Consider the following 26,281-nt stretch of genomic DNA (forward strand, 5'->3'; position numbering starts at 1 on the left):
ACATAACCAGCAGAACTTCTTCTTGGAGGTTGGTAAAAAAAAAAAAATGTATATTTCAAAAACCAATTTTATAGTTTCAAATGGCAAAGTACCTATGGAACAGATATCATGCCATTATTTCATTTTTCTTTTTTGAGGGAGGAGACTGAACTTCTAAACACCAAACTAAATAAAAACTACAAAAAGCTTTGGTTGGCAGAAAGGCAGGAAATTAACTTGGATTCAATAAACACAATTTCTTACTTGAAATGTGTTTAAAATTCGTGAAGCATGTTGGAAACCTGCCCAGATTGTCTTCTCAGAAAGCTTGTTTTATAAGTGTAGCCCAAATATTATGAATAGTAAAGACCTCATTGCCTGGAATGACCTTTACCTCCTCCTACTTCACCTATTTAGTTGGCTTCATAGATTCAGTTAAGTATCCCTCCTTCAGGTCATGTTCCTAGTACTGCACCTTCCCTCTTCTCTGGCTCCCTTCCCCTCATCTCCTTCCCTCTTCTCTCTCTGTTTCATCCTCCTCCATTTAATAAGTTAGGCATTTTCACTGATGTCCTGTATTCCACATTGTTTAATAACCAACATTCCACGTATCTGTCTTTGGCATACCAGATTATAGGCCCCTGAGCAGGGGCAAGGACTATTTTTTTCTTTTTTAATCTTTGGTTTCCCCAGCCCCTAGCACAGTGAATAGCACAGGGGAGATATTCGATAAACGTTAAGGTGAATAAATGAATGGATGAATGAACCACCAATTAAATTATACTTGGAATACCTCTTGACTGCAAGCCTTTTCAACATTGTTTATTCATTCACTAACCAACTCTTTACTGAGCACCTCCTATGAGCCAGGTGTTGTACTAAATGGTAGATATGTAAACATGGACAAATCAACAGAGTCCTTGCCCTCACAGGGCTAAAACTCTAAAATTAAACATATTTATTTATTTTATAAGGATAATAGCATTGGAGCTGGAGATGCTTATTTTTTCGGAATTTCTATGAAAGCCTCACTGTGAAGGGAGAATCTACATATATGCTTTCAGGATGCAGGACTTTCTAGAAGAACTGCTATCTAGAGACTTTTATACCTGACACCCTGTAATATGGAAGACTAGACATTTGAAAAGAATTAATTGAAATAATGGAATTTGTGGATGTTGACAGTGCTATGGCATTTTCCCTACTCTTCTAAAGGTGGGAAGAGAGGAGAAGGTTGTTCACCCCTATCACAGTAAGGGAAGAGGTTGGCACCTCCTCCACATGTCATATCTGCTGAGCTGCTGAAACTCCAAGTTGCCCTGGGATCAGACAGTAAGAGTTACTAGGAGAACCTGTCTTGTATCCTTAGTAGTTTGGGCTTTGTATGAAAATATGAACACCAGTACTTCTTTCTAACAGTATGACAGGGCTGTCTGTTTGTTTAACCTATATGCTAAGCACATCATGAGAAATGCCGGGGCTGGATGAATTACAAGCTGGAATCAAGATAGCTGGGAGAAATATCAACAACTTCATATATATGGGTGATAACCACTCTAATGGCAGAAAGTGAAGAGGAACTAAAGAGCCTCTGGATGAGGGTGAAGGAGGAGAGTAAAAGAGCCAGTTTCAGATTAAATATTTAAAAAAAAAATAGCATCATGGCGAAATGCAAAAAAAAAAAAAAAAAAGGAAAGAAACTTAAATATTCCAGATGTTAAAATAAATGGTGATTATTCTCTTCAAGAAAATTAGAGATAGCAAGGGAACTTTTCTTGCAAAGATGGGCACAATAAAGGACAGAAATGGTATGGACCTAACAGAAGCAGAAGGTATTAAGAAGAGGTGGCAAGAATACACAGAAGAACTGTACAAAAAAGATCTTAATGACCAAGATAACCATGATGGTGTGATCACTTACCTAGAGCCAGACATCCTAGAGTGCAACGTCAAGTGGGCCTTAGGAAGCATCACTATGAACAGAGCTAGTGGACATGATGGAGTACCAGTTGAGCTATTTCAAATCCTGAAAGATGATGCTGTGAAAGTGCTGCACTCAATATGCCAGCAAATTTGGAAAACTCAGCAGTGGCCACAGGACTGGAAAAGGTCAGTTTTCATTCCAGTCCCAAAGAAAGGCAAAGCCAAAGAATGTTCAAAATACCACAAAATTGCACTCATCTCACACTCTAGCAAAGCTAGCTCAAAAAAAAAAAAAAAAAAAGCAAAGCTCAAAATTCTTCAAGCCAGACTTCAACAGTACGTGAACCAAGAACTTCCAGATGTTCAAGCTGGATTTAGAAAAGGCAGAAGAACCAGAGATCAAATTGGAAACATCATTGGATCATAGAAAAAGCAAGAGAATTAAAAAAAAAAAAGCGTCTACTTCTGCTTCATTGACTATGCTAAAGCCTCTGACTGTGTGGCTCACAACAAACTGTGGAAAATTCTTCAAGAGATAGGAATACCAGACCACCTTACCTGCCTCCTGAGGAATCTGAATGCAGGTCAAGAAGCAACAGTTAGAACTGGACATGGAACAACAGACTGGTTCCAAATCGGGAAAGGAGTATGTCAAGGCTGTATATTGTCACCCTGCTTATTTAACTTATATGCAGAGTACATCATGCAAAATGCCGGGCTGGATGAAGCACAAGCTGGAATCAAGATTGCCAGGAGAAATATCAATAACTTCAGATATGCAGATAACACCACCCTTATGGCAGAAAGTGAAGAACTAAAGAACCTCTTGATGAAAGTGAAAGAGGAGAGTGAAAAAGTTGGCTTAAAAGTCAACATTCAGAAAACTAAGATCATGGCATCTGGTGTCATCACTTCATGGCAAATAGATAGGGAAACAATGAAAACAGTGAGAGACTTTATTTTCTTGGGCTCCAAAATCACTGCAGATGGTGACTGCAGCTATGAAATGATAAAACGTTATTTCTTGGAAGAAAAGCTATGAGAAACCTAGACATTGTACTAAAAAGCAGAGACACTTTTTGCCAACAAAGGTTGGTATAGTCAAAGCTATGGTTTTTCCAGTAGTCATATATGGATGTGAGAGTTGGACCATAAAGAAAACTGAGTGTTGGAGGTTTGATGCTTTTGAACTGTGGTGTTGGAGAAGACTCTTGAGAGTCCCTTGGACTGCAAGGAAATGAAACCAGTCAATCCTAAAGGAAATCAGTCCTGAATATTCATTGGAAGGACTGATGCTGAAGCTGAAACTCCAATACTTTGGCCACTTGATGCAAAGAACTGATTCATTTGAAAAGACCCTGATGCTGGGAAAAATTGAAGGCAGGAGGAGAAGGGGACAACAGGAGGTGAAATGGTTGGATGGCATCACCGATTCGATGGACATGAGTTTGAGCAAGATCAGGGAGTTGGTGATGGAAAGGGAAGCCTGGTGTGCTGCAGTTCATGGGGCCGCAAAGAATCAGACACAACTGAGCTACTGAACTGAACTGAATACATCAAATTTACTGTTAAGTTACTGCAAATATAGTCATGATCGATTTGAAGTGGCACATATTAATATATAGAAATGTATACAACTTTGATCTAAATTTTCTGTTTGTGCGTGTGTGAGGTTTGGCTACAAATGTACATGGAAAAATATACTTGAAGGACATAAATCTAAATCTTAATGGTTATATACTGGTTCATTAATGTCAATGATATTTTCTGTGTTTTCTGTCTTATTTATAACAAGCATGTCTTACTTGTTATAGATAAGATAGTGCAATGCACATACCTCTTCTGTATAGGGCATTGCCATAGGCCCTGGAGGAATTGTGCGATCAGTAGAGTGAAGCACTTTCTCAGGGACTGCTATGTGTATAAATTAGAATGAGCGTGTGTATGTAAGTAATTCTTTGTTTTCCATGATTCATTTTTTATCCCATTTTCCTTTCTCACTGTCATCCATATGAGTCACATCTCCCCACAGTCAGTTGAGAGCCAACCATGTTTAATAATAGCCTAATAAAAATACACATAGAAAGATAAACCTGTGGTAGCAAAAGGATAATCATGATGAGTTCAGAGCCGAATGAAAAATTGTTTTTATTATACTCTGTTTAGGTTTATCTGAATTCCTGATTGCCTCTCATACAAAGATGACTAATCAGTGACCACTTATTTAGCATTTTTTTAATTGAAATATACTTGATTTAAATATTAGTTTCATGTGTACAGCATAGTGATTCAATATTTTATAGATTACACTCCGTTATAAGTTATTACAACATAACGACTAGAATTCCCTGTGAGGTATGATGTATTCTTGCTGCTTTTTGATTTTATACATAGTATTTTAAATCTCTTAATCCCATAACTCTGTCTTCCCCCACCAACTTCCCTCCCCCCACTGATAACCACTAGTTTGTTCTCTATATCTGTAAGACCGTTTCTGTTCTACATACATTCCTTTGTTTTACTTTTAAGATTCCAAACATAAGTGATGTCATACAGTGTTTGTCTTTCTTTCTCTAACTTATTTCACTAAACATAATATTGTCTAGCTCCATCCACATTACTGCAGATGGCAGAATTTCATTCTTTTATACAACTGAATAATATGTTCTTTATCCATTTGTCTATTGATGAACAATTATGTTACTTCCATATCTTGCCTATTGCAAATAGTGCTGCTATGAACATTGGGGTGCATGTATCTTTTCGAATTAGTGTTTTCTAATTTTTTCTGGATATACACCTAAGAGTGAAATTGCTGGATCATGGTAGTTCTATTTTTAGTTTTTTGAGGAAGCCCTATATTGTTTTTCCTAGTGGCTGCACAAATTTACATTCCCACCAACTGTGTATGAGGGTTCCCTTTTCCCCACATCCTCACCAGCCAACATTTGTTATGTGTAGGCTTCTTGATGCTAGCTATTCTGACAGGTGTGAGGTTTTGATTGTGGCTTTGATTTGCATTTCCCTGATGATTAATGATGTGGAAAAACTTTTCACGTGCCTGGTGGCCATATGCTTTTCCTCTTTGCAAAAATGTCTATGTAGGTATTTTGCCTACTTTTGGATTGTGTTTTTTAGTTTTTTATCTTGAGTTATATGAGCTATTTATTTACTTTGGATATTAACCCCTTGTCAATCATATCACTTGCAAATATTTTCTTCTATTTAGTAAGTCATCTTTTTGTTTTGTTTATGGTTTCTGTTGCTGTGAAAAAGCTTTTTTGAGTTTAATCAGGTTCCATTTGTCTATTTTTGCTTTTATTTCTTTTGCCTTAGGAGACAGATCCAAAAAAAATAATGCTATGCCTTATGTCAAAGAGTGTTCTGCCTTGGAGTCTTCTTGGAGTTTTATGTTTTCAGGTCTTATATTTAGGACTTTAATCCATTTTGAGTTTATTTTTACATATGATGTGATGAAATGTTTTAATCTCATTCTTTTATGTGTAGCTGTACAATTTTCCCACCACCACTTATGAAAGAGACTGTGTTTTCTCCATTGTTCATTCTTGCCTACTTTGTCATAGATTAATTGACTGTGTATGTTGGGTTTATTTGTGAGCTTTTTATTCTGTTCCACAGATCTATGTGTCTGCTTTTGTGCCAATGCCATGATGTTTTGTTTACTGTAGCTTGGTCATATTATATGAAATCAGGGAGTATGATATCACAGCATTTGTTTTTGGATGTCTTTCCATTCCTTTATATCATCCTCAGTTTCCTTCATCATTGTTTTATACTTTTCAAAGTACAGGTCTTTTACTTCCTTTGTTAAGCTTTATTTCTGGATGCTTTATTCTTTTTGATGTGATTTAAATAGGATTTTTTCTTTATCTTTCTGATAGTTCATTATTAGTGTATAGAAAAGCAACAGGTTTCTATATATTAACCTTGTATCCTACAACTTTTCTGAATTTATTTTTTTATTCTACTAGTTTTTTGGTGGATACTTTAGGATTTTCTGCATAAAGTACCATATAATCTGCAAAAAGTGACAGTTTTACTTTTTCCCTTCCAATATGGATGCTTGTTCTTGCTTCCTTCCATCTGAGTACTGTTACTAGCACTTCCAATACTATGTTTAAAAAAGTGAGGAGACTGGGCATCCTTGTCTTGTTTCTGATTTTATTTTATTTTATTTTTAGCTTAAATGGAGCAATTTATTTTCTCATGGTTCTGGAGGCTCAGCGTCCCAGATCAAAATAGCAGCAGGGATGTTTTGTTCTTTTCTTAAAATTTTATTTATTTTAGTTGGAAGCTAATTACTTTATAATATTGTAGTGGTTTTTGCCATACATTGACATGAATCAGCAATGGCTGTACATGTGTTCCCCATCCTGAACCCTGCTCCCACCTACCTCCCCATCCCATCCCTCAGGGTCATCCCAGTGCACCAGCCCTGACACCATGTCTCATGCATTGAACCTGGACTGGTGATCTATTTCACATATGATAATATACATGTTTCAATGAGATTCTCTCAAATGATTCCACCCTAGTCTTCTCCCACAGAGTCCAAAAGTCTGTTCTTTACATCTGAGTCTCTTTTGCCGTCTCACATATAGGGTCATCGTTACCATCTTTCTAAATTCCATATATCTGTGTTAATATACTGTATTGGTGCTTTTCTTTCTGACTTACTTCACTCTGTATAATAGACTCCAGTTTCATCCACCTCATTAGAACTGATTCAAATGCATTCTTTTTAATAGCTGAGTAATATTCCAGTGTGTATATTTACCACAGTTTTCTTATCCACTCATCTGCCGATGGACATCTAGGTTGCTTCCATGTATTGGCTATTGTAAACAGTGCTGCGATGAACATTAGGGTACACGTGTCTCTTTCAATTCTGGTTTCCTCGGTGTGTATGCCCAGTGGGATTGCTGGGTCATATGGCAGTTCTATGTCCAGTTTTTTAAGGAATCTCTACACTGTTCTCCATAGTGACTGTACTAGTTTGCATTCCCACCAACAGTGTAAGAGGGTTCCCTTTTCTCTGCACCCTCTCCAGCATTTATTGTTTGTAGACTTTTTGATAGTAGCCATTCTGACTGGCATGATATAGTACCTCATTGTGGTTTTGATTTGCATTTTTGTGATAATGAGTGATGTTGAGCATCTTTTCATGTGTTTGTTAACCATCTGTGTGTCTTCTTTGGATAAATGTCTGTTTAGTTCTTTGGCCCATTTTTTGATTGGGTCATTTATTTTTCTGGAATTGAGCTGCATGAGCTGCTTGTGTATTTTTGAGATTATTTCTTTGTCAGTTGCTTCTTTGCTATTATTTTCTCTCATTCTGAAGTCTGTTTTTTCACCTTGCTTATAATTTCCTTCATTGTGCAAAAGCTTTTGAGTTTAATTAGGTCCCGTTTGTTTATTTTTGCTTTTATTTCCATTACTCTGGAAGGTGGGTCATAGAGGATCCTGCTGTAATTTATCTAAGAGTGTTTTGCCATATTTTCCTCTAGGAGTTTTATAGTTTTTGGTCTTACATTTAGATCTTTAATCCATTTTGGGTTTATTTTTGTGTATGGTGTTAGAAAGTGTTTTAGTTTCATTCTTTTACAAGTGGTTGACCAGTTTTCCCAGCACCACTTGTTAAAGAGATTGTCTTTTCTCCATTGTATATTCTTGCCTCCTTTGTCAAAGATAAGGTGTCCATAGGTGCATGGACTTATCTCTGGGCTTTCTATTTTGTTCTATTGATCTCTATTACTGTCTTTGTGCCAGTATCATACTGTTTGGATGACTGTAGCTTTATAGTGTAGTCTGAAGTCAGGCAGGTTGATTCCTCCAGTTCCATTCTTTCTCAAGATTGCTTTGGCTCTTCGAGGTTTTTTGTATTTCCATACAAATTGTGAAATTATTTGTTCTAGTCCTCTGAAAAATACTGTTGGTAGTTTGAGAGGGATTGCATTGAATCTATAGATTGCTTTTTCATTATATTGATTCTTCCAATCCATGAACATGGTTCAGTTCAGTTCAGTCACTCAGTTGTGTCCAACTCTTTGTGACCCCATGAATCGCAGCACGCCAGGCCTCCCTGTCCATCACCAACTCCCAGAGTTCACCCAGACTCGCATACATTGAGTCAGTGATACCATCCAGCCATCTCATCCTTTGTCGTCCCCTTCTCCTCTTTCCCCCAATCCCTCCCAGCATCAGAGTCTTTTCCAATGAGTCAACTCTTCACATGAGATGGCCAAAGTACTGGAGTTTCAGCTTTAGCATCATTCCTTCCAAAGAAATCCCAGGGCTGATCTCCTTCAGAATGGACTGGTTGGATCTCCTTGCAGTCCAAGGGAGTCTCAAGAGTCTTCTCCAACACCACAGTTCAAAAGCATCAATTCTTCGGCACTCAGCCTTCTTCACAGTCCAACTCTCACATGCATACATGACCACAGGAAAAACCATAGCCTTGACTAGATGGACCTTTGTTGGCAAAGTAATGTCTCTGCTTTTGAATATGCTATCTAGGTTGGTCATAACTTTCCTTCCAAGGAGTAAGCGTCTTTTAATTTCATGGCTGCAGTCACCATCTGCAGTGATTTTGGAGCCCAAAAAAATAAAGTCTGACACTGTTTCCACTGTTTCCCCATCTATTTGCCATGAAGGGATGGGACCAGATGCCATGATCTTTGTTTTCTGAATGTTGAGCTTTAAGCCAACTTTTTCACTCTCCACTTTCACTTTCATCAGGACATGCATCTATTTGTGTCATCTTTGATTTCTTTCATCAGTGTTTTATAGTTTTCTATATATAGGTCTTTTGTTTCTTTAGGTAGATTTATTCCTAAGTATTTTATTCTTTTCATTGCAATGGTGATTGGAATTGTTTCCTTAATTTCTCTTTCTGTTTTCTCATTGTTAGTGTATAGGAATGCAAAGGATTTCTGTGTGTTAATTTGATATCCTGAAAATTTACTAATTCACTGATTAGCTCTAGTAGTTTTCTGGTGGAGTCTTTATGGTTTTCTATGTAGAAGATCATGTCATCTGCAAACAATGAGAGTTTTACTTCTTCTTTTCCAATCTGGATACCTTTTATTTCTTTTTCTTCTCTGATTGCAGTGACTAAAACTTCCAAAACTATGTTGAATAGTAGTGGTGAGAGTGGGCACCCTTTTCGTGTTCCTGACTTTAGGGGAAATGCTTTCAATTTTTCACCATCGAGGATAATATTTGCTGTGGGTTTATCATATATGGCTTTCATTATGTTGAGGTATGTTCCTTCTATGCCTGCTTTCTGGAGGGTTTTTAATCATAAATGAATGTTGTTATTTTTGATTTTAAAATAAAGGCTTTTAATCTTTCACCATTGAGTATGTTGTTACCTGTGGGTTTGTCATAAATGGTTTTTAATTATATTGAAATATATTCCTTCTATATCCACCTTGATGAGAGTTTTTATTAATATCCTGAATGGATATTGAATTTTTTCAAATGCTATTTGAGATGATTATATGATTTTTATTCTTCCTTTTGCTAATGTGGTGTATCACATTGATTAGTTTGCAAGTATTAAAATATCCTTAAGCCCCTGGGATAAATCCCACTTGATCATGCTATATGATCCTTTTTATATATTTTTGGATTCATTTTGCTAATATTTTGTTGAATATGTTTGCATCTGTGTTCATCAGTGATATTGGCCTGGAATTTTCTTCCTTTGCAGTGTCTTTTTCTGGTTTTGGAACCAAGGGTAATGGTGGCTTCATAGATTGAATTAGGAGTGTTCTGTCGACTTCAGTTTTGGGGAATAGTTTGAGAAGCATAGGTATTAGCCCTTCTTTATATGTTTGGTAGATTTTTCCTGTGAAGCCATCTGGTCCTAGACTTTTGTTTGCTAGTTTTTTTAAAAATTACAAATTTAATGGTTCTGCTCGTTATTGGTCTTTTCAAATTGTTTCTCCTTGATTCAGTCTTGGCAGGTGTATGCTTCTAGAAATTTGTCCTTTCTTTGAGGTACTATTTGTTGGCATATACTGTTGGTAGTATTCTCTTACGATTCTTGTACCTGTGTGGTATTGTCCATTATTTCTCTTCTTTCACTTATTGTGTCGTTTATTTGGGTCCTCTCTCTTTTCTTCTTGGTGAAACAAGCTAAAAGTTTATCAAGTTTATCTTTTTGAAAAACCAGCTCTCACTTTCTTTGATATTTTCTTTTGGTCTCTATTTTTATTTCCCCTTTTACCTTTATTATTTCCTTCCTTCTGCTGAATTTGGGCTTTTTTGTTCTTTTTCTAATACCTTTACGTGGTAGACTGTGTTTTTTTATTTGAGATTTTTCTGATTTCTGGAGGAAGGCCAGTATTGGTATAAATTTCTTAGAACTGCTTTTGCTGCATCCCATAGATTTTGGAAAGTTGTGGTGGAAAGTTGTGTGTCCCTTTTCATTTATCTTGATTCATTTTTCTCATTTGCTCTTTGATTTCTTCATTGACCCATTAGTTTTTTAGTAGCATGTTTTTTAGTCTCCACGTGTTTGTTCTTTTCTCATTTTTCTTTCTGTAACAGATTTTCAACTTCACACTGTTGTGGTCAGAAAAGATGCTTGAAATAATTTCTGTCCTTTTCAATTTGTTGAGACTTATTTTATGGCCTAGCTTGTGATCTGTCCTCGAAGTAGGTCCATGTGCACTTGAAAACAATATGTATTCTGCTGTTTGGGCATGAAATTTCTTGTAGATATCTAGTCACTCTAACTAGTCTATCATGTCATTTAAGATGACTATTGCCTTATTGATTTTCTTTCTGGATGATCTGTTTATTGATGTAAGTGGGGCATTTAAGTTCCCTACTCTTATTGTATGATTGTCCATTTCTCCCTTTATTTCTGTTAGTATTTCTTTGTGTGTATAGATGTTCCCTTATTGGATGCATATTTGTTAATGTGTGTAATATCTTCTTGTATTGATCACTTTATCATTTTATAATGTCTTTCTATGTCTTTTGTTATAGCCTTTGTTTTAAAGTTTATTTTGTGTGATATGAGTATTACTACTGCCTCCTTTCTTGTCATTTCCATTTACGTGAAATGTCTTTTTCCATTTCCTCTCTTTCAGCCTTGTGTGTGTCTTTAGTTCTGAACTGAGTTTTATGGGCAGCATGAAGATAGGTCTTGTTTTTTTAAAAAAATACAATCAGCCACTCTGTGTCTTTTGAGTGAAACATTTAGTCCTTTAACATTTAGAGTAATTATTGATAGATATGTACTGGTTGACATTTTATTACTTATTTTCTGGCTGTTTTTATAGTTTTTTCTGGTTATTTCTTTTTGTTTTTTTCCTTGTGGTTTGATGATTTTCTTTGGTAATAATATGCTTATGTTTCTTTCTTTTTAGTTTTTGTGTTTCTGTTGTAGGTTTTTTATTTGTGGTTTTCATGGGGTTCATATATGTTGACCTATAACCAAATCTACCTGTTTTAAACTGATAAGCATTTTAGTTCAAACACATTTAAAAGATCATTTTTTACACCTCTCCCCAACATTTTGTGTTTTAATGTCATATTTTACATCTTCATGTTTATCCCTTTAACTCTTTATTGTAGTTATAGTTGCTTTTACAATTTTTTGTCTTTTAATATTTGTACTGGCTTAGTTAAGTGGTAGATCCTCAATCCTTACTATATATTTTCCTTTCCTTTCGTTTTGGAACTTCAATTTTCTATAGATTCTTACATTTTTCCCATCTCCCTCAAAGAGAAAACCCTTTAACATTTCTACATTTCTTTTACAGTAGGTTTAGTATTGATGAACTCTTAGCTTTTGCTTTTCTGAGGAGTTTTATATCTCCTTTGATGCTAATAGCAGTCTTTCTGGGTAGCGTATCCTAGGTTGCAGGTTTTTCCATTTCAACACTTTGAATATATCATGCAACTCTCTTCTTACCTGCAATATTTCTGCAGAAAAATCAGCTTATAGCCATATGAAGTTTCCTTGTATATGAGTCTGTTTTTATCTTGCTGCCTTTAAAATTGTCTTTAAGTTTTGCCATTTTAATTATGATATATCTGTCTAGTTGTATACTATTTGGAACTATCTGTGCTTCCTGTACCTGGATATCTCTTTCCTTTTTCACCAGTTTGGGAGGTCTTTAGCCATAATTTTCTCAAATACATTTTCAATCTCCTTCTCTCTCTTCTCCTGCTGGGAACCCTATAATTTGAATATTGGTACAATTAATGCTAAGACAGAGATCTCATAAACTGTTCTCATTTTTAAAAATTTGTTTTCTTTTATGTGATTTCCATTACTTTGTTTTCCAGATCACTTATCATTCTTCTGTGTCAGTCTGCTTTTCATTCCTCCTAGTGTGTTTATTTTCCATTATTGAATTCCTTATTTCTGATTGAGTCTTTTTTTATATTCTTTGTTCCTTATTAACATTCTCATTATATTTATCTATTGTTTTCCTCAATTCAGTTAACATTCTTATTAGCAATGCTTTGCATTCTTTATCCGGAGAAGGCAATGGCACCCCACTCCAGTACTCTTGCCTGGAAAATCCCATGGACAGAGGAGCCTGGTAGGCTGCAGTCCATGGGGTCGCTAAGAGTCGGACACGACGGAGCGACTTCACTTTCACTTTTCACTTTCATGCATTGGAGAAGGCAATGGCAACCCACTCCAGTGTTCTTGCCTGGAGAACCCCAGGGACGGGGGAGCCTGGTGGGCTGCCGTCTATGGGGTCACACAGAGTCAGAAATGACTGAAGTGACTTAGCAGCAGCAGCATTCTTTATCAGGTCAATTATTTATTTCTATTTAATTATGTATTTTAATAATTAAAAGAGTATCTCTAGCTCTATACAGTCAGCAAAAACAAGACTTGGAGCTGACTGTGGCTCAGATCATGAACTCCTTATTGCCAAATTCAGACTTAAATTGAAGAAAGTAGGGAAAACCACTAGACCATGCAGGTATGACCTAAATCAAATCCCTTATGATTATACAGTGGAGGTGAGAAATAGATTCAAGAGATTAGATCTGATAGACAGCATGCCTGATGAACTATGGATGGAATATCGTGACATTGTACAGGAGACAGGGATCAAGACCATCCCCAAGAAAAGGAAATGGAAAAAAGCAAAATGGCTGTCTGAGGAAGCCTTACAAATACCTGTGAAAAGAAGAGAAGCCAAAAGCAAAGGAGAAAAGGAAAGATATACCCATTTGAATGCAGAGTTCCAAAGAATAGCAAGGAGAGATAAGAAAGCCTTCCTCAGTGATCAGTGCAAAGAAATAGAGGGAAACAATAGAATGGGAAAGACTAGAGATCTCTTCAAGAAAATTAGAGATACCAAGGGAACATTTCATGCAAAGATGGGCACAAAAAAGATAGAAGTGGTATGGACCTAACAGAAACAGAAGGTATTAAGAAGAGGTGGCAGGAATACACAGAAGGACTATACAAAAAAGATCTTCATGACCCAGATAATCACGATGGTGTGATCACTCACCTAGAGCCACACATCCTGGAATGCAAAGTCAAGTGGGCCTTAGAAAGCATCACTACGAACAAAGCTAGTGGAGGTGATGGAATTCCAGTTGAGCTATTCCAAATCCTGAAAGATGATGCTGTGAAAGTGCTTCACTCAATATGCCAGCAAATTTGGAAAACTCAGCCGTGGCCACAGGACTGGAAAAGGTCAGTTTTCATTCCAATCCCAAAAAAGGCAAAGCTAAAGAATGCTCAAACTACCACACAATTGCACTCATCTCACACGCTAGTAAAGTAATGCTCAAAATTCTCCAAGCCAGGCTTCAACAGTACGTGAACCATGAACTTCCAGACATTCAAGCTAGTTTAAGAAAAGGCAAAGGAACCAGAGATCAAATTGCCAACATCTGTTGGATTATTGAAAAAGCAGAAGAGTTCCAGAAAAACATCTACGTCTGCTTTATGGACTATGCCAAAGCCTTTGACTATGTGGATCCCCACAAACTGTGGAAAATTCTTAAAGTGATGGGAATACCAGACCACCTGACCTGCCTCTTGAGAAATCTGTATGCAGGTCAGGAAGCAACAGTTAGAACCAGACATGGAACAACAGACTGGTTCCAAATTGGGAAAGGAGTATGACAAGGCTGTATATTGTCACCCTGATTATTTAACTTATATGCAGAGTACATCATGAGAAACGCTGGGCTGGGTGAAGCACAAGCTAGAATCAAGATTGCTTGGAGAAATATCAGTAACTTCAGATATGCAGATGACATCACCCTTATGGCAGAAAACGAAGAACTAAAGAGCCTCTTGATGAAAGTGAAAGAGGAGAGTGAAAAAGTTGTCTTAAAGCTCAACATTCAAAAAATGAAGATCATGGCATCTTGTCCCATCACTTCATGGGAAATAGATGGGGAAACAGCAGAAACAGTGACAGATTTCATTTTGGGGGGCTCCAAAATCACTGCAGATTGTGACTGCAGCCATGAAATTAAAAGACGCTTGGTCCTTGGAAGAAAAGTTATGACCAACCTAGACAGCATATTAAAAAGCAGCGACATTACTTTGCCAACAAAAGTCCATCTAGTCAAGGCTATGGTTTTTCCAGTAGTCATGTATGGATGTGAGAGTTGGGACTATAAAGAAGGCTGAGCACTGAAGAATTGATGCTTTTGAAAGTGGTGTTGGAGAAGACTCTTGAGAGTCCCTTGGACTGCAGGGAGATCCAACCACTCTATCTGAAAGGAAATCAGTCCTGAATATTCATTGGAAGGACTGATGCTGAAGCTGAAGCTCCAATACTTTGGCCACCTGATGCAAAGAACTGACTCATTTGAAAAGTCCATGATACTGGGAAGGATTGAAGGCGGGAGGAGAAGGGGATGACAGAGGATGAGATGGTTGGATGGAATCACCGACTCAATGGGCATGAGTTTGAGTAAGCTCCAGGAGTTGGTGATGGACAGGAAGGCCTGGCGTGCTGCAGTCCATGGGGCTGCAAAAAGTTGGACCTGACTGAGCAACTGAACTGAACTGACCTGACCTGAATTATGTATTTTCAGTGGTTTTTCTCTTACTGTTTCAACTGAGAGTAGTTCCTATGCTTTATTGTTTTCCTTAACTTTCTTTGCCTGTATGAATTCAAGTGAAACAGTTATCTATTCCAGTCTGGAAGAGGTGTCATATATGGAAGCATCCCTATGCAGACTGTGTGTGCCTAATGCCTTTGGAGAGAGAGCAGATTTGATCTGGACATAAGCGAGGTCTTTCCTCAAGTTGTGCTGGTAGCTATTATGTTGGTAGCTATTATGTTGATATGAGGCTGGAGACAGAGGAGCTAGAGCTGTAGCTGGGTGTGAGTTGGGACTTTCCTTCTACTCAATGGCCAGGCCTGCCCTCCAAGTAGCTGGAGTAGAAGCCCTGTGGGTTGGACCTGAGCTGGCTCTGTTCCATTTAGGTGTCTGCTTTTCCCTTTCCCAGCACTGGGACTTTCGCCCCAGAGATGGAAATTGCAGAAGAAGGGAAGCCCATGTGAGCCCTCTCAGCTCATTTTTGCCATAGACAGAAGTTTGAGTTGTTTCTAATGTGCTGCCTGTGCTGCTGCTGCTGCTGCTAAGTCACTTCAGTCGTGTCCAACTCTGTGCGACCCCACAGACGGCAGCCCACCAGGCTCCCCCATCCCTGGGATTCTCCAGGCAAGAACACTGGAGTGGGTTTCCATTTCCTTCTCCAGTGCATGAAAGTGAAAAGTGAAAGTGAAGTTGCTCAGTCATGTCCGACTCTTCATGACCCCATGGACTGCAGCCCACCAGGCTCCTCTGTCCATGGATTTTCCAGGCAAGAGTACTGGATTGGAGTGCCATCGCCTTCTCCGTGCTGCCTGTGCAGGTGCCAGCAATTATTTCTATCTGCTTAGATGCAGCCTCAGGTCCAAGTCCCACTTGTCCCTCACTGCTGATCAGTTCCCCCAGTCTGTGCCCCTGCCGCCCTTTTGTGGAGCTGCACTGAAGGGCAGGAGGGGCCAGTGTGTACTCTCTTTGTGTATCCGGGTCAGCTGTGGTGGAGTAGCCGCCCTCAGAGTTCTGGGCTGCTTCTGATACGATGCTTGAGTATGTGCCAACAGTAGTTACTGCTGCGTCACCCATCCTTTGCCCTGGGACTAGGTCATCTCTGTATCCCTTGGCCTAGCTTTATCCCTGGCTGTGGCAGCCCTAGATCACATACTACACTGAGACATGTAGTAAGCTTTGCTGGAGCAAACACCAAGCAGCTGTGGGAAACAGCCCCTGGAGCAGTCCTCTAACCATCTTCACTGCCCTACCCCGAGGCAAGCTAGCGCACAAGCACTCCTCAGGAGCAGAGACCAGGCTTCCTACAGACCTCCTGTTGGTCCCAGTGTCCTCCAAGCAGCCAAGAGGGCTCATCTACTCTGTGTATGACCCCCGGACTGGGGCATCCAGTCCGTGGTTTTCACTGCTCACTCCCCAAAGCTGGTGTTGGTGTTTGTTCATGTAATCTCTCTTTTCCTCTGAGAGCCCTCCCAGGGTCATGGGCCCTGACTTGTTTTTCTCCTGTTCCTACTCGATTCCATATGTATCTTTCTTAGCCTTGCTTGTACAAGAGTCTTTCTGCTAGTTTCCATTTAGTTTTCAATGAATATTGTTCCACATGCAAATGTATTTTTGATGTATTCATGGCAAATGAATACATCATGACTTCCATGTCCTCCTACTCTACCATCTTGATTAGTCTCCTTTATAGCAATAGTTTTGACCGTGATGTAAAATCACAATGGCTAATAAGAATGAATAACAAATTTATAAAATCTCAAGCTCCCATTTTGAAATAAATGACTATTCTTTTTGTATCAATGAGTTGTTGGAGGCTAAATATCTTGTTTTGACATTATCTGTTTGCAGTGTACCACCAATACTTTATCTATTAAATTGTGTGATATGTTTGTGTGTCCTAACGTTAAATGGCATGGCAAACAGTGATGGCGGTAACTAATAAATAATGGGAAATAAACAAATCAACCTGTTTGGGAGGAGGCACAGACTGGATTAAAATTTATGTTAGGCAATACTAATATGTGATTATGTAGCTGAAAAAAAAAGCTGTTACCATTTCTGACATCTGTATTCCAGTAGAAATATGACATAAGCGTTTTGTACTATTTGTTATCCTATAAAGTAAAAAAGTATCAGAGACAGATCTATTCCTTTCTCTATTAGCATACATTATCTAGTATTTATCTTTGGAGGCATGAAACTTGAAAAATTAGTATAACTATTTCCCCACTATTCAACCAAACTCCATTAAAGCCACAGAACTCTTCCATATGTCATCTTATCTTCCAACACAGGCGATAATGTGGAACATGATATAACATTTCTTATCGTGTCAGTTGCAGCACAACTAAACATAAGCCCAAGCCGGCAAAGATAGAGGATTACATCTCAGTTACTTTCTGGAACTGGATTTTGTAGTAACTGCTAAACCAGTATGAGACAGTGTATACTGAATACTAAATTGAACTCACAGTCCTGGAAGATTGAGGCTAATGACTCAATGTACTCAGTGAAAGGGGCAAATATACATAGGAACATTCTGAGGTGCTGAGGCATTTCACAAGCAGGATGTTTATCATTATTTTCCTGAGAAATATTTACAAGTGCAGACGGCCACTCTTACATAAAAATAGATTAGGCAACCATTATGATTTATTATTCGAGGTACTTCAAAATGTCTTTTTGCCCCTAATATCCACTCCATACTTCTTTGTAAACCTGCCACAGTTGCCAGAATTTTTACCATCTTCAGTGACTCCACTGTTATTCTCTATTATGTTACTCTGTTATGTTACTCAAAATAGTAATGTTATTAGCCATTAAGGTAAATTAAGGCATAGTGAACAAACAGATATCTGATTTGCTGCACCCTAATACTGCACGTTCATTTCCTATGTACACTCATTGCATATGGCTTTTCTGTGTAAATTTGCAGTAGCTTAATTACAGTCCATGGGTTCACAAAAGAGTCAGACGCAACTCAGTGACTAAACAAGAACAAATTCAATCTTTTATTACAGTAAATGACTTCACTGAGTATATGAATCACAATAGCCTCCCCAATAAATACTTGACAATACAACATAAGTTGTATCAATCTTACTCCAATTCCTGCAAGCTTCATGCCTCGTAAACAACATGGGGTCAAAAGTACTCACGGGCTTCTGAGAATTCCTGAGCCATGTTTCTTCCTCCACTCATTCCTCTTTTCTCTCAACCCTGAATCTCCTTTCCCCTAATTAATCTGATTGCAAAGATCCCCCCTTGTTCTAAGAACTCTAATGCTCTTAAACTTAGCTTTCCATTCTCTTACTACATTTGCAGCTCCAGCAGTGCCGCACAGGAGCAAACATTTCTGTCTTCACAGAATTCTCCAGCCCGTAACACCTTTGACAAACTTCTCAGGTCACTTGTCAAGTGAGGGGATTTCTTACCTTTGGCAGAGATGCCCTGGAGCCTGAACTCTGGGTGGTCATTGTTAAGACTGTCGTTATGCCCAGTGCAACTCTGGCAGGGGCCGCATCCATGTTTATCCAAAAAGAGACCCAGGACAAAATGACTATCAACAAACTGGGGATGTACATCTGGATCAAATAATATCCCATCTGACGTTCCAGGTGAAACTTAACCTCGATGCAGGTAAACTTTCCTGGAAACAGGAAATGATGATTTAAAAGCCAATTTGAAATCATCTTTCCCATTCCAGCCTCCCACTTTATTTTTATTAAAAAAGAACCTTAAAGATGGATTTGAAAGATTGCACAAAACACTGACCCTACAAACCCAATTCACCTCTTTTCCAACTCAACCAGTAATGAAAATGACAGTGTGAGAATGAGTGATCTAAAGAGTCACTGGCTCAAAACCATATGGCATATTTAGTTTCCAAATCTGTGCTTCTTGCAGTGTGATTGTTTAGACAGAGCTTCAGAATTTTCTAGACTGTTCAGTGGAAAGAGACTATTCACGTTTTGTGGGAATTATGGCATGTAATATATAGCATACAATATGTAACCTACAGTGTATATGTGTACCATACACTATATGGCATTTAATACATAACATATAACATGAAATAGTTGAAACCATGCCTTCCTAAGCAGTGAAGTTCATGTGAGGCTCCTAAAGGATTTGGATAATTGTATATCTGTCTTCATGTTAGCAATAGCAAGAGAAAAATAGACATTTTTAGAAGCTGTGAATTTAATCTGATCACTGTAAAAATTTCATAATCTGCTGTGTAATTACTTGAGGACATTTAGAATATACCTAGAATCTGTTTACAGTGTTGCATTGCCTCTAAAATAGAGTACATGTACAGACATTACAACTTTTAACACACTATTAAGAGACAGATGTTCCTGCCCCTTACCACTTCCCTTCCTTTTTAATTGGCTTGGCATTAGAAGCCCAGAGGTAATTTGGCTCAGCCCACACAAATGATAAGAGATAGGGTTGGGTTCTTCTTGCTCAGGAAGAAGACCTTAGAATCAGATTTTCGTTATTTCATAGAAAGCATTGTTGACTTCTAGAACAAATGTTCATGGACCATTTACTCAGCAGTGACTCCCTGAGCAGTCACTGAACAAACCATCATGTCTCAATTGCTTCTCCTTGATCAGCTTGTGTGATATGAAAGACCAGGACAATCCCAGGAAAAGCCGTCGACTTTACTGAGCGGGAATAATCTTCCTGGTAACAACATGCCCACTTGTTGCTACTACCTCAGACTCTCCCCTTGCACCATGTGTCTGTCAGCACTAGTGACAGTGCATGGCTTTTAGAGCCAGCTGGCTTCCCACCAACTGATTTTCATGCACGCTGTTTAGGACTGGAGAGTACAACAGCTGTATTTCTGGGTTTGCAAAGACCTATAATTTCTCTCTTCCACTAAGGCAGAGTACAAATTTAAAATTGATGTATTAATTTATTTGGCTGCCTCAGGTCTTAATTGTGGCAAGCAGGATCTTCGCTGTGTCATGTGGGATCTTTTGTTGTGGTGCATGGTCTCTCTAGTTGTGGCACACGGGTTCCAGAGCACACAGGCTCAGTAGTTGTGGCACGCAGGCTTAGTTGCTCCACAGCATGTGGGATCTTAGTTCCCCGACCAGGGACCGAACCCTTGACCCCTGCATTGCAAGTGAATTCTTAACCACTGGCCCACGGAAGTCCTGAAAGTGCAAATTGATCTGAGGAGCCAATGTCAAGAGTGGATGCTGGGAATGGGCCAAAATTTATACATTTCCTGTACCACTTACAAAGTATACATCTTTCCTCAAAGTCATTTGATAGTAGATGGTCAGCAAGAGAATAGCACAAGATTCCCAAGTCTCTTTTCTTCTCTCTCTCTTTTGAAAAAATTACCTGTCGTGCTCTCTGACCCATTCCAAGGGGTATAGGCATCTTATGTGCTGAAGGGATTTTGAGCCAAGCCCAGGGCAGTTCTTTGTAGCTCCACTTTCTTGATCAATATGCAGAAAATAGGGTGATATGATATATATGCCAAGCTGCAGATGGAGCCCATTTGAGTTTAGCAGCTGAAAGGAAACTTACCAGTGTTGTAATGCTTTGTGCAATAGCCGAGTTCCTTCTCTTCTTTCAAAATAAATTGAGGCAGGGTCAATCCTTCAGCAACTTGAACTGGACCATCACTTAACCACTCAAATATCAGGTCATTCATTGTGTACCCAACTGGAGCAAACAAATCATAGTGAAAAATTGAATGCATCTTTCCAAGAAAGCTTGAAAGTCTAGCCAGGTAAAGAAACAATCAAGGGGGTCATCTAAAGCAGACATAATCAGTCAATTCAAGAGCATTTTTTAATGAAAGAGCTGTGATCATCATGACAACTACATGTCATTGGAGCCAAAGAAATTGAAGATAAAAAGCTATTTCTGAATGATTTTTTTCTGTATAATGAGAGAATGGGATCTATAAAGTCCATTTTTCCTCTGCCTTCTTTATCCACTAAATCTTCTGAAGAACAAACTAGTAAACAAACAGAAATGCTTTGAAGATTGTCTTTACTTGAAAGAGCTGTGTCTGTGGTTATCCAATAAAACAATGCAGTTCATGGCACCAGTCTCAGTATGAGAAATGAAAAGCATTTTTTAAAAAATGAGGTTGGATTCATCACTGCTGCTAAGTCGCTTCAGTCATGTCCGACTCTGGGACCCCATAGACGGCAGCCCACCAGGCTCCTCCGTCCCTGGGATTCCCCAGGCAACAATACTGGAGTGGGTTGCCATTTCCTTCTCCATGGAGTCATCACAGCCCTGCTTAAAATATTTGCATTACAAACTTGGCTCCTCTCTTTGGGTCTATTACCTTTGTTTTCAGAAAATTTATGTTCAAGTCCTTATGGTCAATCCTCAATTACTTTAGCAAATGGGAAAGGCTGTAGGTAGGTAACCTAAGAGAAAGTTGTAGAATATGCAAATTAAGCATATTCATTAGTGCTAGTTTCTTGCTAAAGGGGCCTACTCATCACAATGCTGAATACGAAGTAAAGCAGATTCTCTGTTATATAGTCATATTGTTACATGACTCTTGAACCATTCGAAGTAAGATTATTATCAGTTTAGTAAACCAAAGTCAGCTCTTAGTCTCCAAGCTCCTGCTAACTAGGTTGTTATGTCAGGTACTCCTGGATCTTTTTGCACCCTGGAAATGAAGGCTACTCTTTTTTCAGGCATCAGTTCTCTCTCCTCTTCCTTTATGTATGATATAAACTCTAAAAGGAGAGTGAGGCAGACAAGGGTTATTATGTGAGGTTTTGGCTAGCCAGTAACCCCAGCGTGTTTATTAAGGTTATAGATTCTTATTCTTGTTTACTGAAAGGTAATGACTCACCAAAGCTACCCAGAAATCAATTGCAAAATTAATTGGAATCTACTTTCCTCTTTCTTTGGACCACCTTTTCCATTCAAAGCCAGAAATTAAAACCAAGCAAGGAGTCACAAAGAGGGCTTTGTACAAGCATTGATGGTCCACAAAGAGAGCGGTCAACCCTATCTCTTCCACATCAGTACTGTATGAGGACTTCTTGGATATCTCCACCAAATACTAGAGGCTTGCCAAGCACCCTTTTCTTGCTGACCGCTACAGTAATAGTCCTTGTCAGCCACTTGGAAGCTGCAGCTTGGGGTCAAATAGAAGAGGGAAAAATGTGGGGGAGAACGGTATAATATGAGGGTAGAAAAGTAAAGGACACTTCCCATCCTTCACAGTCAAAGTTAGTGGTAAACACATCACTGCTTCTTTGATTTCATTACTTCTAGATCCTGCAAGCACCAAGCATATTTACTAATTGGAGTTTTTAAGCCTTGAAGGGGGCTTCTCTAGTAGCTCAGTTGTTAAAGAATCTGCCTGCAATGTGGGAGACCTGGGTACGATCCCTGGGCTGGTAAGATACCCTGGAGAAAGGAATGGCTACCCATTCCAGTATTCTGGCCTGGAGAATTCCATGGACTGTATAGACCATGGGCATGCAAAGAGTCAGACATGACTAAGCTTTGGAGGAACCTCAGATGATAGCTATGGTTGCTGCTTTATAGAAAAACTGAGTATTAAGTTGAGGTAGGGGAGAGTTTGGAGCAGTAGAGAAGACACAAAGAAGGAATCATTACATAAGAAAAAGTTTTTCTTAACTATCTTCTGAAGAGAAGGGGCAATGGGGAAAAATAAATACATAAAGCCTATTGCAAATCAGAAATTCTCATTTTATCCCTGACATCCTCTTCAAACAAAGATGTTTCATTATTTTGTTTATTTTTGTAGAAAGTTTCAAGGGAAATCTACAATGATTTTAAATGATCAGAAGAAATCCCTGTCACCGCCTCTTTTTAAATAATAGTTGATGTGTCTTTTTACATTTATTATTTTTCTAAACCAAGAAGTTAAAAGTATTTTCTTGCCCCTGCCTCATTAAATCTCCTAACATCCCTGTAGGTCAGTAGCACTTACTATTCTCTGCATTTACAAACAGAGCAACTGACAGAGCAAGCCAGAAAAAAATTTCATGTCTGCTGACTGAAAATTCCGTTACCTTGGAGGCATCAGCAACTTATGGCACATGTTAGAGATTTCAGTGGCATCAGAGCCAGGACATAAAGGGCACAAAGTAGTAGCATTTCTCTATTTCCTTCACCTTATTTTTGTATGTCCATTGCCCATCTAAGGGAGATCCCCTTATTCCATGTCATCTCAATGCCCCTCATTTTTACATCCTCCTATAAGGCCACTGGAATTCCAGTTGAGCTATTTCAAATCCTGAAAGATGATGCTGTGAAATTGGTGCACTCAATATGCCAGCAAATCTGGAAAACTCAGCAGTGGCCACAGGACTGGAAAAGGTCAGTTTTCATTCCAATCCCAAAGAAAGGCAATTCCAAAGAATGCTCAAACTACCACACAATTGTACTCATCTCACATGCTAGTAAAGTAATTCTCAAAATTCTCCAAGCCAGGCTTCAGCAATATGTGAACCGTGAACTTCCAGATGTTCAAGCTGGTTTTAGAGAAGGCAAAGGAACCAGAGATCAAATTGCCAACATCCGCTGGATCATCAAAAAAGCAAGAGTTCCAGAAAAACATCTATTTCTGCTTTATTGACTATGCCAAAGCCTTTGACTGTGTGGATCACAATAAACTGTGGAAAATTCTGAAAGAGATGGGAATACCAGACCACCTGACCTGCCTCTTGAGAAAGCTATATGTAGGTCAGGAAGCAACAGTTAGAACTGGCCATGGAACAACAACTGGTTCCAAATAGGAAAAGGAGTACGTCAAGGCTGTATACTGTCACCCTGCTTATTTAACTTATATGCAGAATACATCATGAGAAACATTGCACTGGAAGAAGCACAAGCTGGAATCCAGATTGCCGGGAGAAATATCAATAACCTCAGATATGCAGATGACACCACCCTTATGGCAGAAAGTGAAGAGGAACTCAAAAGCCTCTTGATGAAAGTGAAAGAGGAGAGTGAAAAAGTTGGCTTAAAGCTCAACATTCAGAAAACGAAGATCATGGCATCTGGTCCCATCCCTTCATGGGAAATAGATGGGGAAACAGTGGAAACAGTGTCAGGCTGTATTTTTTGGGGGCTCTAAAATCATTACAGATGGTGACTGCAGCCATGAAATTAAAAGACGCTTACTCCTTGGAGTAAGGTCCGTCTAGTGAAGGCTATGGTTTTTCCAGTGGTCATGTATGGATGTGAGAGTTGGACTGTGAAGAAGGCTGAGCACCGAAGAATTGACGCTTTTGAACTGTGGTGTTGGAGAAGACTCTTGAGAGTCCCCTTGGACTGCAAGGAGATCCAACCAGTCCATTCTGAAGGAGATCAGCCCTGGGATTTCTTTGGAAGGAATGATGCTAAAGCTGAAACTCCAGTATTTTGGCCACCTCATGCAAAGAGTTGACTCATTGGAAAAGACTCTGATGCTGGGAGGGACTGGGGGCAGGAGGAGAAGGGGACGCCAGAGGGTGAGATGGCTGGATGGCATCACCGACTCGATGGACCTGAGTCTGTGTGAACTCCAGGAGTTGGTGATGGACAGGGAGGCCCTGGCATGCTGCGATTCATGGGGTCGCAAAGAGTCGGACACGACTGAGCGACTGAACTGAACTAAGTCCCCTGTATCTTGTCCTCAAATCAGTTATCCCTTCCTTCTAAAATTCCTTTGGAGTGAAGGTCTATACAAGCACAAGATAGAAGGAAATACAATTTTCTGACTAGAGAGTGATTCATTATAGAGGTTGAATGACTAATAATCTTAATTTTCCCAGGAGACATTTTCATTTCAAAGAAAAGCTTACTAAATCAGGCTTGTTTTTTGAGGAAGGTCAAGTTATTTGGCTTTTTACTTTGAAAAATGGTCTTTGTGCTCTTGGGTTTAAGTCATGCACACACACTTTTCCTTGTCCTTCCCTTAGGACCTCGGGAGTTGTTAAATAGGTATAGATTGACTCTTATGGGGTTTTTTTCTCTTTAATAACACACTGAAAAGAACCAGGTCATTGCTTAAAACAAGCAGGTGGTTATTTAAGTAGTAATGACTTACAACTCTCCAGCTGCATTGTACAAGTCTGGACATCCATTGGAAAATTCTTCAAGTCCATGGGACAGGATAAGGTCAAGGTGAGCCTTAGCAAAGAAAAGAAAATTGAAAACAAGTTTTTAATTTGTGAGATCTGATTCTTGAAAAGCAAACCAAAAATATATTTGGTATTAAGTAGAGTGACACTGATACAGATGATGAAATCTCAGCTGTCACTCAGGACAATGTTTTCTAATTTTCAAATGAGCAGTAGTCATTGGTAAATTTTTAAAATACTATAGAATTTTGCTGTAACCTCTTACTCTCCATTTCCCATCTTCCAGTCTCTGACTGTCACCTCCCCAGCAGCACTGGTCTCAAGTTTATTCTAGAATCAAGAAGAGGTTTCTGGGGGGAAGGGATAGTTAGGGATTTTGTGAAGGTCATGTACACACTGCTGTATTAAAACTGGATAACCAACAAAGACCTATTATATAGCACACAGAATTCTGCTCAATATTATGTGCCAGCCTGGATGGGAGGGGTTTGGGGAGAGAATGGCTAAATGTATGTGTATGGCTGAGTCCCTTTGCTGTTCATCTGGAACTACCACCACATTGTTAATCGGCTATACCCCGATTACAATACTAAAACTTTAAAGTTACATAAATAAATACATACATACATAATTTAGGTGATTAAATAAATAAAGAAGAACATTGAGAAATAATGTAACAGGAAAGTGGGCTCTTATGCACACTGATGTCCAAAAGATGTAAAGTTTATCATGCTTTGAAGTTGGACAGGTGGGCTTTGCTTCAAGGACAAAAAATGATGTAATAAGCATAATTGGTTGTGGCAAGTATTGGCTCTCCTTCCATCAAATGGGCAAATACTTCACTATCTTTTCATTTGCTAACTACATGGACAGGTCATTTGTATATTATAGCATTCATTCTAGAATTTTCACAAATCTGGAGTGGGTAATTCCGGATCGAAAATGCCATTTGAGGATCGTAGCTTGTACATGGTCTTCACTTCTCTGTGTCCTTGAGGGACTACTATGTTTCCCTTTCCTTAACTTTCCAGGCTCCAGCCACCTCTGATCAAGTCTTTTATCAGGATATTGATTAATTCACCATCTCTTTTCCACTATTTCCCTTCTTAGTCCTCGAGGAAATGCTGCACACCTCTTGCTCTTCAGTTTTTTTATACCTCAGAGATTAAAAGAAGGAAATTAAGGTTGAGAATCAG

General features: G+C 38.8%; 1 protein-coding gene across 4 annotated transcripts in view; it reads right to left on the reverse strand.

The window, feature by feature from the left end:
- GLRA2 (glycine receptor alpha 2) overlaps window positions 1-26,281 on the reverse strand; it is a 207,189-nt gene that overhangs the window by 110,003 nt on the left and 70,905 nt on the right. For all 4 annotated transcript variants that reach the window (XM_070783826.1, XM_070783827.1, XM_070783825.1 and 1 more), the window contains 3 exons: window positions 25,052-25,134; window positions 20,536-20,673; window positions 18,417-18,631 (listed from right to left, as the gene is read on the reverse strand). In XM_070783826.1, the coding sequence (XP_070639927.1) occupies window positions 18,417-18,631; window positions 20,536-20,673; window positions 25,052-25,134 (436 nt within the window). The remainder of the gene's footprint in view (window positions 1-18,416; window positions 18,632-20,535; window positions 20,674-25,051; window positions 25,135-26,281) is intronic.

The sequence above is a fragment of the Bos indicus genome, chromosome X (assembly GCF_029378745.1).
Source record: "Bos indicus isolate NIAB-ARS_2022 breed Sahiwal x Tharparkar chromosome X, NIAB-ARS_B.indTharparkar_mat_pri_1.0, whole genome shotgun sequence".
NCBI classification, from domain to species: Eukaryota; Metazoa; Chordata; class Mammalia; order Artiodactyla; family Bovidae; genus Bos; species Bos indicus.